At 42.9% G+C, this 14,978-nt stretch overlaps 1 protein-coding gene across 1 annotated transcript in view; it reads right to left on the bottom strand.

The window, feature by feature from the left end:
* The window catches only part of LOC116501385 (ceramide transfer protein-like), a 139,236-nt gene that overhangs the window by 25,726 nt on the left and 98,532 nt on the right, over window positions 1–14,978 (bottom strand). The window contains exon 9 of the mRNA XM_032206910.1: window positions 9,823–9,980. Coding sequence (XP_032062801.1) covers window positions 9,823–9,980 — 158 coding nt within the window. The remainder of the gene's footprint in view (window positions 1–9,822; window positions 9,981–14,978) is intronic.

Genomic DNA, 14,978 nt, shown 5'->3' with positions numbered 1-14,978 from the left:
TTTGTTGTTTTTTTTTTGGCTTGGTTTGTTTTTTGTTTGTTTCTTTTGCTATCTGGTATTGGTGCATATTTATTTATTTGTACCACTAAAACCTCAGCAATTATTAGATCTCCAGTAAATGATCAAGGATAATGATCAGTAATACAGGGCAAGCGCAGATGGATGTGGTTGATATTATGATTATTACTGTTGCTATTGGGTTTCAGCAGAGTGGACTAATGAACAAATACAACACAGCATTTAAGTAGGAGGTTTTTAGGGATGCAGCTCTGAAAATTCTAAGAAATGCCATCAGTTGTCATCATTGAATTAAGTTTCAGAAAAAAAGACATCAGTTTTCTGCTATTAAATCACGCTTAGTGGATTCATCATCTATTTAGTAAGGCAGCAATTAGATTTTGTGTGTGTGTGAACTGTAAGGACCAGGTCCCACAATGTTGGTGAGCATTTTCATAAGAACCTTGCTGTAAAGAAATAGAGGAAATAAAAGGTGTATAGTTCCTATTTCTATTTTTCTCAAGGGAAACTTATTGTGACCTTAAGTGTGACAGGATTTCTCATAATAATTATATAACTTGTATAAATAGGGAAGTAGTGGTAATAAGAGAACACATCTGGAAACTGGCATCTCAACTGTGAGATTTGGAGCCTGACTGGCTTAAGGATTTTTAATTTCCTGGATTTCATTCAAAGTAATATGGTGATCCCTTAATATTAATGGTTGTTAAGAGTGTGGCTTCCTCTTCCAGTCCAAGACTCCTATCTGCCCAGCCTGGGAACCCAGGATCTCTACCCGAGCTGAGGGACATGGCTGCCGCTTCTGTGTTTGTAGGTTCAACCAGTAGCAAAGCTGAGCACGTATCCCAGAGACACACAGACACACACAGAACACGGACACAGCCAGTCACACAGATTGCCACAGACAAGGCACTGCCTTCAACAGCACCTACATATAGGATTCACATAAAACAAATATAGACAGCCGAGTCCCCTTTCTCCTATTCAGATGGTAGTGAAGAGGAGAAAGTGTCAGCCTGATTTACTGACTAGGGAAGTTTGCTACCTGCCATGGGCTTGGATCTGGGATGTTGTGGAGTCACTGCCGAAGCTGGTCCGGCCCTCTGACTACTGCCCCCTGCTCTTACTCCACGTGGGTGCAAATGATACTGCAAGGGGAAACCTGGACAGTATCAAAAGGGACTACAGAACTCTGGGGGAAGTAGTCAAGGGCATGGGGGCCTAGGTGGTGGTCTCCTCAATCCTGATGGTGAGTGGAAAAGATGTGAGAAGAGGAGCACTGATAAGACAGGTCAATAATTGGCTGTGGAGCTGGTGTCAGTGACAGGGTTCTGGGTTCTAAGACCATGGGACCCTGTCTGACAATCATCTGCTTTGGATAGATGGATTGCACCTCTCTAAGCGGGGCATCCTATTTGCCATATGGATGCAGGGCATCTATTTTTGCCAATAGGATCGCTGACCTCATAAGGAGGGCTTTAAACTAGGAGTGACGGGGGAAGGAGAGGGTAACAAGCAATACACTGAAAGAGTGACTGACAGGGTTGCTGAGAAAAGGGCATTGGGTGATGTGACAGGGAGGGATCACAAAATCAATTAAATGGGAATTAAGCAGGGTCACCTCCAGCGCTTGCAGGTTAACAAGGTAATGCCTACCAGGCAACATTATAGCAAAATCCCCCAAATGCTTTCTAGGAACCCAACATGCTGGGGTGCCCCTCCAAAGTGTCTGGACACTAACGCATGCAGTATGGGGAATAAACAAGATGAGTTAGAGACGTGTGTATGGTTGCAGGGCTGCGATCTTATTGGGATCGTGGAGATTTGGTGGAATGGCTTCCATGACTGGAGTATTGCAATATAAGGATGCAGGCGCTTTAGGAAGGACAGGCTGTTGAGAGGAGGAGGGGGTGTCGCCCTCTATGCCAATGACCAGCTGGAGTGCACAGAGCTCTGCCTGGGGATGGATGATGAGCCAAGTGAGAGTTTATGGGTAAAGATTAAAAGAGAGGACAGGTAAGGGTGACATTGTAGTGGGTGTCTGCTATAGACCACCTGACCAGGAAGAGCAAGCGGATGAGGCCCTCCACAGACAAATAGAAGCAGCTTCACATTCACAGGCCCTGGTCCTCACGGGGGACTTCAACAACCCCGATATCTGTTAGAGGGACAACGCAGCAGGGCATAAGCAATCCAGGAGGTTCCTGGAATGTGTTGATGATAACTTCCTCCTCCAAGTGATAGAGCAACCATCAAGGAGCGGGGCTCTGCTGGACCTCATTCTCACCACCAAGGAGGGTCTTGTTTGGAATACAAAGGTCAAGGGCAACCTTGGCTGCAGTGACCTTGAGATGGTGTAGTTCAGGATCCTGAGGGGAGGGAGCAGGGTAAAAAGCAAGCTCACAGCCCTGGACTTCAGGAGAGCAGACTGTGGCCTCTTCAAAGAGGTGCTTGGAAGAGTCCTGTGGGATAAGGCCCTGGAGGGAAGAGGGGCTCAAGAAAAATAGTTAATATTCAAGGGTCACCTCTTCCAAGCTGTGCATCTCAATAAAGAGGAAGTCAGGAAAAAATGCCGGGAGGCCTGTATGGATGAACAAGGGGCTCCTGGCAAAACTCAAACACAAAAGGGAGGCATGCAGAGAGTGGAAGCAAGGGCGGGTAACCTGGGAGGAATACAGAGACATTGTCCGAGCACCCAGGAATGAAGTTAGAACAGCTAAAGTCCAAATGGAATTGAATCTGGCCAGGGATGTCAAGGACAACAGGAAGGGCTTCTACAAGTACAGGTTGGAAAGTAGGAGAAATTTCTTCTTAGAAAGAGTGGTTAGGCATTGAAACGGGTTGCCCAGGGAGGTGGTGGAGTCACCGTCCCTTGGGAGCGTTTAAGGAAAGTGTAGATGTGGTACTTAGGGACATATGGTTTAATGGGTAATTTTGGTGGTAGGGGGACGGTTGGACCAGATGATCTTGGAGGCCTTTTCCAACCTTAATGATTCTATGATTTTAGTAAGAATTTTGAATGATTTTTTAAATTTTCATGATGGGTTTGGCTCATGTTAATTGCTAAGTTAGCAGCTTAAGGGAAGCTGCTGCTTCAGTATTTGAGAAGTGCTAAAGTATTGAAACTGGTACGTAACATCTCACTCATTTTGCTTCACTAAAACAAATTATTATTGTTAAACACCAGTTCAGCTACAGCACCAATATCAACATATGGAGTACTGGTGTCACTGAGTCATTTTAAATTACAATATTTAAACTAGATTTGTTGTAAGGCTGAGAGCACAGTGCATCTTCAAGGTATCCCTTCAAGGAAGAACTTGTATGTCTACCAGGCAAGTGGACCACTATGGAGAAGGGAATCCAGTACCTGAGGGAATTAGCTGTACGGAAGGTGATTTATAGGGACCTAGACAACGAAACAAATATCCACAGATCCAGATGAAGTCAAGTGTACACGACCCATGTGGCGGAAGTTTGTATGGAGTGCACCATCATCATATGCCAGCTCATTGGCAATATTGGCCTGGAAAGAACATGAGGAACCCAAAGTGGATGAATTGACTAAACAACTCCGGCAGTACGAAGAAAGTCTCTCCTCGTCTCTCTTCTTCCTTACAGGCCTGTGTCTCAGCTGTGGAGAAACTTTCTGAAGAGTTCTACCAACTTAAAGAGAATTTATTTTCCTCCCCACCTGTACAAACCAGTGTCTCACCTATCAGGCGTAAGCGTCCATCCGTGCAAGGAAGACGATACAGTGGGTACACACCCCGTGGTACCCTGTGTTTTTACCTACGTGACCATGGAGAGGACATAGGAAAATGGGATGGAAAATCTACCTCGACCCTAGAGGCACGGGTATGTGAGTTGCAAGGAAAAACAATCGGGAAAAAGGGGTTCTTTGAGAAGCTTGCTGCTCCAACTTCCTGCAGGCAGTCCTCCAGATGCAGAAATGAAGATTCTGACCAGGATTAGAGGGGCCCAGCCTCCAGCCAGGGGGAGGAAAGGGACAATCAAGTTTATTGGACCACGTGGATTCGATGGCCTGGCACGTCAGGCGCACAAAAGTATAAGGCTTTAGTAGACACTGGTGCCAGAACCTGTCTGTATTTATGGGGTGACGGGGGGATCCCAGCAATTGACTGTATTGGAGGCTGAAGTGAGTTTAACTGGGAATGAGTGGCAAAAGCACTGTATTATGACTGGCCCAGATACTCCATGCATCCTTGGCATAGACTGCCTCAGGAGAGGATATTTCAAGGACGCAAAAGGGTTCCGGTGGGCTTTTGGCATAGCTGCCTTAGAGACAGAGGACATTAAACAGTTGTCTACCTTGCCTGGTATCTCGGAGGACCCTTCTGTTGTGGGGTTGCTGAGGGTCAAAGAACAGTAGGTGCCAATCGCTACCACAACTGTGCACAACTGTGCACTGGCGGCAAGACTCCCCCAATTCCCATCCATAAGCTAATTCGTCAACTGGAGAGCCAAGGAGTGATCAGCAAGACTCATTCACCTTTCAGTAGTCCCATGTGGCCAGTGCGAAATTCTAACGGCGAGTGGAGGCTAACAGTGGACTATCGTGGCCTGAACGAAGTCACGCCACCACTGAGTGATACAGTGCCAGACATGCTAGAACTCCAGTACAAACTGGAGTCAAAAGCAGCCAAGTGGTACGCCACAGTCAGTATCACTAATGCATTTTTCTCCATCCCTCTAGCAGGAGAGTGCAGGCTACAGTTTGCTTTTTCTTGGAGGGGTGTCCAATACTCCTGGAATTGGCTGTCCTGGGGGGGAAACACAGCCCTACCATTTGCCATGGACTGATCCAGTCTGCGCTGGAACAGGGGTGTAATAAATGACTGAGTCCCAAATAGGGTTACAATCAAAGTTTACAATTTATTAAACGAATAGAGGTAAGCAAACAGCGCTGGGTGCGCCGGGAGTCTCTGCTCCACTAAGACGCACACCAATTATATCAGGCGGCTGGTTTTTATGCTCCTAGGCTAATACATATTCATCACCACTTTTGGAAAAGGCAGGGTTAGTATAATTAGTTTCCCGGGACCTGAACCATCCCACGGATGCATGCGTATCAGTCTCTGGTGGGCCCTCTGGGGGTCGCTCGTAGAGGCTCATAGTCTTCCTCCCAGGCTTTGTCCTTTGGTTGTTCTTCAGCTTCCCCCCTCTCCTTATTTAGTAGTCTCTGGGCCAGATGTCAGAAAGTTGTGTCTCGTGCAATAGTCAACAGTTATCTCAAAAAACTCCCCCCTATTCTCTTATCTCCCAGACCCGAGTCTCAAGGTTTACCCTTCAAACCCTCTATCGACACGAACTGCTAGACCATTCTTTTGCAAGATGCAAGAGCTATATACACTAACCACTCTGTTTCTCTTGGACTTGTGGTTATTTATACAAGGGTATGTAAGACAGAAGGTCACATTTCATTATGAGGCCCTAGCGCTGTTCCATATTGACACGAATCAAATGAACATATTTCACAGGGGGAAGCTCCTGAACACCTGCAGTACATTAATGACATCATCGTATGAGGTGGGTGACACAGCAGCTGATGTTTTTGAGAAAGGGAAGAAAACAGTCCAAATCCTTCTGAAGGCCGGTTTTGCCATAAAACAAAATAAAGTCAAAGGACCTGCACGAGAGATCCAGTTTTTAGGAATAAAATGGCAAGATGGACGTCGTCAAATACCAATGGATGTGATCAACAAAATAACAGCTATGTCTCCACCAAATAACAAAAAAGAAATGCAAACTTTCCTAGGTGTCGTGGGGTTTTGGAGAATGCACATTCCAAATTACAGTCTGATTGTAAGCCCGCTCTATCAGGTAAGAACAATGATTTCAAATGGGGCCCTGAGCAATGACAAGCCTTTGAACGTATTAAATGGGAGATGGTTCATGCAGTAGCCCTTGGGCCAGTCCAAGCAGGACAATATGTAAAGAATGTGCTCTACTGCGCAGCCAGGGAGAATGGCCCCACCTGGAGCCTCTGGCAGAAAGAGCCTAGGGAAACTCGAGTTCTACCCTTCGGGTTTTGGAGTCAGGGGTACAGAGGATCTGAGGCCTGCTACAGTCCAAACGAAAAAGAGATATTGACAATGTATGAGGGAGTTTGATCTGCTTCGGAGTTGGTCAGTAGTGAAGCACAGCTCCTCCTGGCACCCCGACTGCTGGTACTGGGCTGGATGTTCAAAGGAAGGGTCCCCCTTTACACATCATGCAACTGATGCTACGTGGAGTAAGTGGGTTGCACTGATTACTCAGCGGGCTCGAATAGGAAAACCTAGTCGCCCAGGAATCTTGGAAGTGATTATGGACTGGCCAGAAGGCAAATACTTTGGGATGTCATCAGAGGAGGAGATGGTCCGTGCTGAAGAAGCCCCACTGTACAACAAGCTACCAGAAAATGAGAAGAAAAACACCCTGTTCACTGATGGGTCCTGTCGTATTGTGGGGAAGCATCGGAGATGCAAGGCTGCTGTATGGAGTCCTACACGAGGAGTTGCAGAAGCTGCTGAGGAAGAAGGTGAATCGAGTCAGTTTGCAGAAGTGAAGGCCATTCAGCTGGCTTTAGATATTGCTGAACGAGAAAAGTGGCCAGTTCTCTATCTGTATACTGATTCATGGATGGTAACAAATGCCCTGTGGGGGTGGTTACACCAATGGAAGAAGAGCAACTGGCAGCGCAGGGGTAAACCCACCTGGGCTGCTGCATTGTGGCAAGATATTGCTGTTCGGGTGGAGAACCTGGTTGTAAACGTACGCCACGTAGATGCTCATATGCCCAAGAATCAGGCTGCTGAAGAACATCAAAACAACCGGCAGGTGGATCAGGCTGCTAAGATTGAAGTGGCTTAGGTGGACCTGGATTGGCAGCCATAAAGGTGAATTATTTATAGCCCAATGGGCCCATGACACCTCAGGCCATCAAGGTAGAGATGCAGCATACAGATATGCTCGTGATCGAGGGGTGGACCTGACCATAAACACTATAGCACAGGTTATCCGTGAATGTGAAACGTGCTACAATCAAGAAAGCCCTGGCAATTCCAGGCCTGTCAGTCTCACATCAGTGCTTGGTAAAATTATGGAGAAGATTATCCTGGAGTTACTGAAGCACACCTGGGGGACAATGCAGTCATTATTCACAGGCAACATGGCTTCATGAGTGGTTTATCCTGTTTGACTAACTTCATTTCCATTTATGATAAGATCACCCATCTAATCGATTAAGGGAAAGTAGCTGATGTGATCTGTTTGTATTTCAGTAAAGCTTTTGACACAGTTTCCCATAGGATTCTACTGGACAAAATGTCCAGCACACAGCTAGACAAAAATATCATCCGATAGGTGAGCAATTGGCTGATGGACAGGGCTCAAAGGGTTGTGGTAAATGGGGCCACATTAGGCTGGTGGACGGTCACTCTGTCAAGCCTCAAGGCTCCATTTTATGGCCAGTCCTCTTCAATGCTTTTATAAATGATTTGGATGTAGGACTAGAAGGTGTTTGAACAAATTTGATGATGACACTAAACTTGGAGGAATTGTAGACTCTGTTGAGGGTGGAAAGGCCTTGGCAGAGAGATCTGGACAGATTGGAAAGCTGGGCAATCACCAACTGCATGAAGTTTAACAAGAGGAAATGCCGGGTCCTGCATCTGGGACGGGGCAACCCTGGCTATATGTACAGGCTGGGCGACGAGATGCTGGAGAGCAGCCCCACAGAGAGGGATCTGGGGGTTGTGGTTGATAGCAAGCTGAATATGAGCCAGCAGTGTGCCCTGGCAGCCAGGAGGGCCAACTGTATCCCGGGGTGCATCAAGCATGGCATTGCTAGTCGGTCGAGGGAAGGGATTGTCCTGCTCTACTCTGTGCTGGTGCAGCCTCACCTCGAGTACTGTGTGCAGTTCTGGGCACCACAGTACAAAAAGGATGTGAAACTATTGGAGTGTCCAGAGGAAGGCTACAAAGATGGTGAAGGGTCTAGAGGGGAAGAGGTATGAGGAGCAGCTGAGGTCACTTGGCCTGTTCAGCCTGGAAAAGAGGAGGCTGAGAGGAGACCTTATTGCAGTCTACAGCTTCCTTGCGATGGGTAGCAGAGGGGCAGGTGCTGATCTATTCTCTTTAGTGACCAGTGATAGGACCCGTGGGAATCGTGTCAAGCTGCAACAGGGGAGCTTCTGACTGAACATCAGGAAGAGGTTCTTCACTGAGAGGGTTGTTGTGCACTGGAACAGGCTCCCCAGGGACATAGTCATGGCAGCAAGCATGTTGGAGTTCAAGACGCATTTGGACTGTACTCTTAGTCATATGGTCTGAATATTTGGGTAGACCTGTGTGGACTCGACAATCCTTATGGGTCCCTTCCAACTCAGGATATTCTGTGATCATTTAGCAACCTAAATTGAACTTTAAAGATTCAGTGGAAAACTGTCAAAGACTGAAAGGCTGAGTTTACCAACTGGGAATTTCGTGGTAGCATTCACTCTGAAACATTTATTTTACAGTTTCTAAAGTAAAATTTGAAAAGTAAAGCAACAGTTTTGATGTGTTGAAAAAACAAGGTAGCATAGTTTTCCAAAAAATTCTTAGAAAAAAGCAACATTTACATGAAAACAGCCTTTATCTGTGAATGTAGTTTTTTCTCTTCCTGAAACTATCAAAAACTGGTGATTATCAATAAAAATGTTTCATGAAATTTTGCAAGTTTACCTATTTTGAAAGTAACTGGAGAGCCCTGAAAATACATAAAGCATGACTTATTTATAAGTCATTGAGAGAAAGCATAGAAGTTTCACTGGAATGAAAAAAACAAAACCCACAAAAATGCCAAAAAAATCCACCCCCTAAAAAAAAACCACCACTTTTTCTTTACTTTAATCTGCAAATTATTGATAATTCAGATGTGTCAAAAAAGACAACTCTGCATTCCAAATCTGCCAGCTTCTCTTGTAAACAGCATTTATTAATGCAGAAATTGTGAAATTGCTTGATTGCAGAGCAGAAGAGTTACTGGCATTATTAAGATTATGGAAAATTTAATGAGACATTTAATTTACAGTTGTCATGGGTGAACAAAATAAAATACCTAACAAACACATTAATCTTAAAGTAAATGTTTAGAAAATAAGTTTGCACATTAATTTCAATTAGTAAGACCAATAAAGCTCATGAAGCTTTCAACCTTTAGAATGTAATTTAAAAACCTTTCATTTATTTACAATATGGTTTATAGAGAAAGGCACACTTCATTATAACACTATATTCAAACTCTAATCACCTCTGTATTTAACAAATTCTGCTGAACTTTAACATTCAAAATATTTTAGGACAGTTATAATTTTCAAATAGATTTGCTTGAAGTTCAGCAGACAAATCTATCCATGCATCTTTAGGCCCTTCTATGCCTACATCTATTTATCAGATGACAGAACCATGTTCTTTGCTCAGGCCCTACTTACAGAAGAGGCTTTTACAAAGAAATGTTTAGCCACTAGAGAAACAAGGTGAAAAGCCAAAAGAAGCCCCACAACTAAAGTGGAAGAAATAATGTTACTAGAGGTCTAAATACCTGCTGTCTTTAAGTTCTTTTGCAGGGTGTACATAGGTGGCAAGGTGTTGGTAGTGGGGCGGTTGCAGGAGGGCCTCCATGGGAGAAGGTCAGGGGCTGCCCCACATCAGACACAATGAATGCCTGTGTGGTGCCAGGCATTCTGTCTGCCAGGTTAAACCACAATACAAGTTAAAGACATTTTTTCAACACAAGTAAAAGGAAAATGATCTTACCTTATCTAGTCTTTTTTGCCAGCTTTCTTCACGTTTTACCATGAGTTCAATACAATGAGAGAGTGTAGCAAGGATTCCAGCAGTAGTTGCCTTGAAAGTTAGAGCTTCTCCTTTAAAGTCTATGCCATTAATTCCTTTGGGTGTCACATGGGGAAACACTAAAAAACCACAAATCATTCACTGATAGCTGCCTTTAACTCAAACGAGCATTTTACACGTATGCTTTACATTACAACTATTTGAAGAAAATATACTGGCTAGGAAGTAAATTTAAAAATAAAATTCAAAAGCGCTAATAGTTTTCAGCTATCCATAGAATAAGGAAAGAGATTCAAAAGGAGGAATACATTCCTTCAGCTTCCTATACTGTATTTCAAGTCTGCTGTGATGCTGTATAAGTATGCAAAACACGAGTGGTAATACTTCATAACAATAGCAGTTTGACAGCTTGAAGTGCTAATACAGTACTAAGAAAAGAACAATTTCAAAATGCAATTAAACTCAAAATTCAAGGCTGTTTAAGCATGTAATTTTAAGACCTCAAAGTAAAAAGTATTTATCAAAGTATCAAATGTGTTGAATTATCCAAGTACTGTGGGTTTTGCAGTTCAAATAACTACTTCATGAAGTCAACCAAGCCATGTGTTGCTAAGGCTATTTTAAAAAGTCACTTAAAATGTGTGACAAAAAAGTACCTATTATATGTCAAACTTGTATGTATGATTACAGAATAACAACTCAAACAGTACATATTAATGTCATAAAATATTAGGAAGCAGAAGTAACACCCATGTTGAAGCTGACTGAGGCCAGCATGTTAAAGTAACTCCTGCTATGCCATGGAGCAAGAAAATGACTTATCACCAAGGGTTTTTGTTTGTTTTTGTTTTTAATAGAGTCTGTCAGTTTGTCAATCTGCCACTTATGGTTTAAGAAGTCCAAATAAATATTTGTGTAAGTTTATCCAATATCTGTCTGCAAAGGTGAAATAGAGCTTTCAAGCAGCTCAGTTCTTATAGGGGAGAGAAATGCAATTGCTGTTCTCTAATGACACAGTATCTACACCTAGGGAACAGAAAGCAAGAGTCCTATGGTATTAAGGCATGGTTTAAGTCTTCAGAGGTTTTATATGCCCTCCTTTCACAAGCAATCAAACTATTTTTCAAACAAATGATTACTGACCACATACTCCTTCAAATACCTCAACAAACATATATGCTATGGTAGAATACAACTTATTTTTTGTTTCATGTTAGTCAAGAATATTCCTTAAAAGATAGAGATAGTGGGGGTTGGAGCAAAAAATAAAGAGAAAGAAAAATATGTTTCAGAAACAATAATGAGCAGAAGAGCTCTTCCTCCCCCTAATAGCTGCAGAGAGAACACAGAAGAGACTGAAACTGAAAGTAGTACAAGCTGATAAAGTGGTGATGCAGTGGATTCACTGAGAATAATAAAAATTAGACAAAAGATTTACCCATAACACACTTCGCTACTAAAAAAAATGAAGCTTATACCAGTAATTTCTCCTAGTGGTGTAGACCATGTTCATGTGCAGGCTTACCAGCACAGCTATGCTGCTTATAGATGTGATTTATTTATTTATTTTCCTTAAGCACACATGATAGACAGGCTGAAGAAACTACCACTAGCTGCAACAGTATAAAATAATTTCAGAAATCTCTATAGTAGATCATAAGGGGGATTCAGCAACAGACTAATTTCCTGAAACAGTTTGGTCTGCCATACAGTTTTGGTCATCATACATTCTTTCTTTAATGTTTATTCTCAAAGTAGCAGTGATGTGTACACAGCTTGCAGTTTTGAAGCCTGTGCCTATTGTTCCTTTCAGCCATTATAATCCTGGACAAAAATGAACTTGTTGCAAAAAGGTGCAAAGCTTATTTCTTTAAAAAAAGGACCACTCAAGAGATTCCTTATTGTGGATGGAAGTACTTTGATTCACTCCTAATCACAGGAGACATTTGTCTTCCCAGAACATGTCAGAAAGCTACCTCAAGCCCTGTCTCAGCAACAGTTGAGCTTCAGCACATTAGAAGTATTTTTAAGAAGACTTTCTATTTAAAGAACCCAAACATCTTTCCTATTCCTTTATTTACATGTTTGTTTGTTTTTTTAATGTAAACTATAAGATTGATTATTTCAAACTGAAACGTTGCATCAGGAGATCTACAGGTTCAAGTTAAAGTCTAATTGGAAAAGTGTTCTTATTGCAACTGTTCTAGCTTGGTGATCAAGCTGAACGTAGCCAACTGAAAAAAAGGAGCAGTATGATTTTTCTCCTACTTTAACTTCAATTTCAGCATCTTGAATCAAATGGTTCCTTTTTAATTATCCTGACTTTTAAGTATTTTCCTTTATTTCTAAATTTTCTCTTTCCTTTCACAGTAATGGATTTTTCGTACCACATTTTATCCTTCAATAGCTCTTCAGCCTTTCTGTCCTACACCTCTAGTCTGTTAGATCAGTTTTTCCTTCTTGTTCCTAAACTGCTGTTTGTAACACTTCCCAAATGTCTCAAACATCATGTTTGATCAAATTTGTTTTCCAATTAAATGGAAGATTATTTTCAAAAGTAGAAAACTGAAGTTCCTTTATCTTTTCCATTTAATGCCAATTTTGAAGTAAGAAAAGGGTGCTAAAGGGATTTCTATAGGTAATGTAAACTAATGGTCCAGTAAAAAATGGTCCAGTATTGTATGATAGAATGGCCAAAGGAGCTTTTAAGACCACATGTCTTTTGGCCTGTTTTTGAATCCTTTGAGGACTGGATTTGCCAGGCCTTAAATATACATGTTAATTCAAAGGAACCTTTTAGCCAGGAGGAAAGTGATTATGCAGGATTATGGATCAGGACTTCACGTCCTTTTCCAGCCTCAATATTTACACTAAAAGCAGACGAGAAATTTGAAGAAGAATAAGAAAAACAGGAAAAAGAAAAAGATGATAAATGGGAGCTGTTGGATAACCTACCACCTCCATATCCTAACAATCCACCCCCGGTGGCTCCCACTCCAGTGGCTGTGGTATCTCCCCCAGTACCACCGTTGCCCCTGCCTCCACCACCAACAGCACTGGAATTAGACCGACCTCCATCTGCATGTATGAGAAGTAGGACTGCCATATCTGAGAGAGCTTCTCTATATCCCTTAAGAGAGGTACCCCTCAGAGGCTATCAGGGAGGCATCGGGTTTGTGGCAGTCCCATTAAATACCACAGATGTAAGGAATTTCAAGAAAGAAATGGGGACCCTATTAAATGACCCCCTCGGAGTAGCTGAAAACCTGGACCAATTCCTAGGCCCCAATACTTATACCTGGGAAGAAATGCAGTCCATTTTAAGAATCTTATTTACTGCTGAGGAAAAGGGAATGATTAGGCAAGCTGGAATGAGGATTTGGGAAAGACGGAATCAAGCAGGACCCCCAGGAGACCAAAAATGGCCAAATGTGGATCCCCACTGGGATCATCAACAACCCCAAGGAAGACAGAATATGAGGGATTTGAGAACATTAATCATACAGGGAATAAGGGAAGCGGTTCCCCGAGGACAAAACATTAATAAAGCATTTAATGAACAACAAGGGAAAGATGAATCTCCAACAGAATGGTTGGAGAGATTAAGGAAAAGCCTACAAATGTATTCAGGAATTGACCCGAATACAGTGGTTGGAACCGCACTCCTTAGAACACAGTTTGTAGCTAAATCCTGGGGGGACATAAGAAGAAAATTAGAAAAGCTAGAAGACTGGCAAGAGAGAGGATTAGAAGAATTACTTAGGGAAGCACAGAAAGTATATGTTAGGAGAGATGAGGAAAAACAAAAAGCAAAAGCCAAGATCTTTGTAGCAGTAGTAAAAGAAAGTCAGAAAAAGACCTTGTCCGGAGAGAGGAGAACAAAAAAGAATAGAGAAAACCCCTAGGGGTCAGCCTTGTCGAGGGAAATAGACAATTCCCGCCTGTTACTATTGCAACAAGAAGGGACATGTTCAGAGGAACTGTCGTAAACGGGAACAAGATGAGAAAATATTCAAAGAAGAATAGGAGTGTCAGGGGCTATATCTTCTGAGGGCTTTGTTATAAATGAAGTCTCAACTCCCTCTGAATTTAGTAACATAAAAGAATATTTATAAAAGGCAAGTAAACAGCGCTGGGTGCGCGGGGAGTCTATGCTCTACCAACACGCACACCCAACCGTTGAACTTTCCAAATATATAGAGGACATTGCTGTTACATATTTACAAGAAACCCGAGTACGCCTATACATATGGATATCCTATCCCCGCTTCATATTATAATTCTCTTTGTGGTGGTCGTTGTGGGTGAAAGGCTCAGGGTTTCTCCATCACCATTAGCAACCTTTTGTTCCAGACTGCAGGAGCGGTTTCGACTGTCTCCCTCTTCTTCTGCACGTGCTCTGCCCTCCACAAGGTTCCCGAAAGCAACAAAACATGATTGCTTTTCCTGCATTTCGTTAACCCTTGAAACCACACTAATAATATTATTATCATATAATGTGATAAATTAGTAGGGGTTTGTTCATTGTCCTTGAGAATTTAAAGAATCTACTGAGGAAATAAGGTTTCACAACTCACGGCATTGTAACATGGGGACAAAGCAAGACATCCTGTTTTGCCCCCACCTGAACACAAGCACAACGCATGATCACAGGAGGAAGAATAACGACCCCCAACAACAGACTGCGCAATCTCAGGACAGGTCTCGACAAGTTGACAAGTCGACAGGTCTCGACAGGTCTCGACAAGTCTCGACAAGCCGGAACTTCAATGCTATAAAACAGCGACACTGGAAAGGGGAAGTTGCGTGCCGTGGTGGAGCGGAGACTCCCCAGCCGCCCAGCGCTGTTTTGCTTGTGTCTGCTTACTTGATTAATAAAATAATTTCAATAGACCAGTAAATTGTGTGGTCTAACTTATAACAATTTGGTGCCGTGACTCGGATGAAGGCAATCTGATTGAAAGACCTTCGGAGGGGGCGCCCCGCTGATTTCAGCGGCCTTTGCTAGGACTACTTTCATTCAAATCCTTCACCGACGAACCCAAAATTAGACACAGGCAAATAAAACCGGTAAACCCCAGGCAACCTTTGTGCACGAAGCCCGAACAAAGACCCAT

This window comes from Aythya fuligula, chromosome W, assembly GCF_009819795.1.
Source record: "Aythya fuligula isolate bAytFul2 chromosome W, bAytFul2.pri, whole genome shotgun sequence".
NCBI lineage: Eukaryota > Metazoa > Chordata > Aves > Anseriformes > Anatidae > Aythya > Aythya fuligula.
This window is presented reverse-complemented; position numbering and strand designations above follow the sequence as displayed.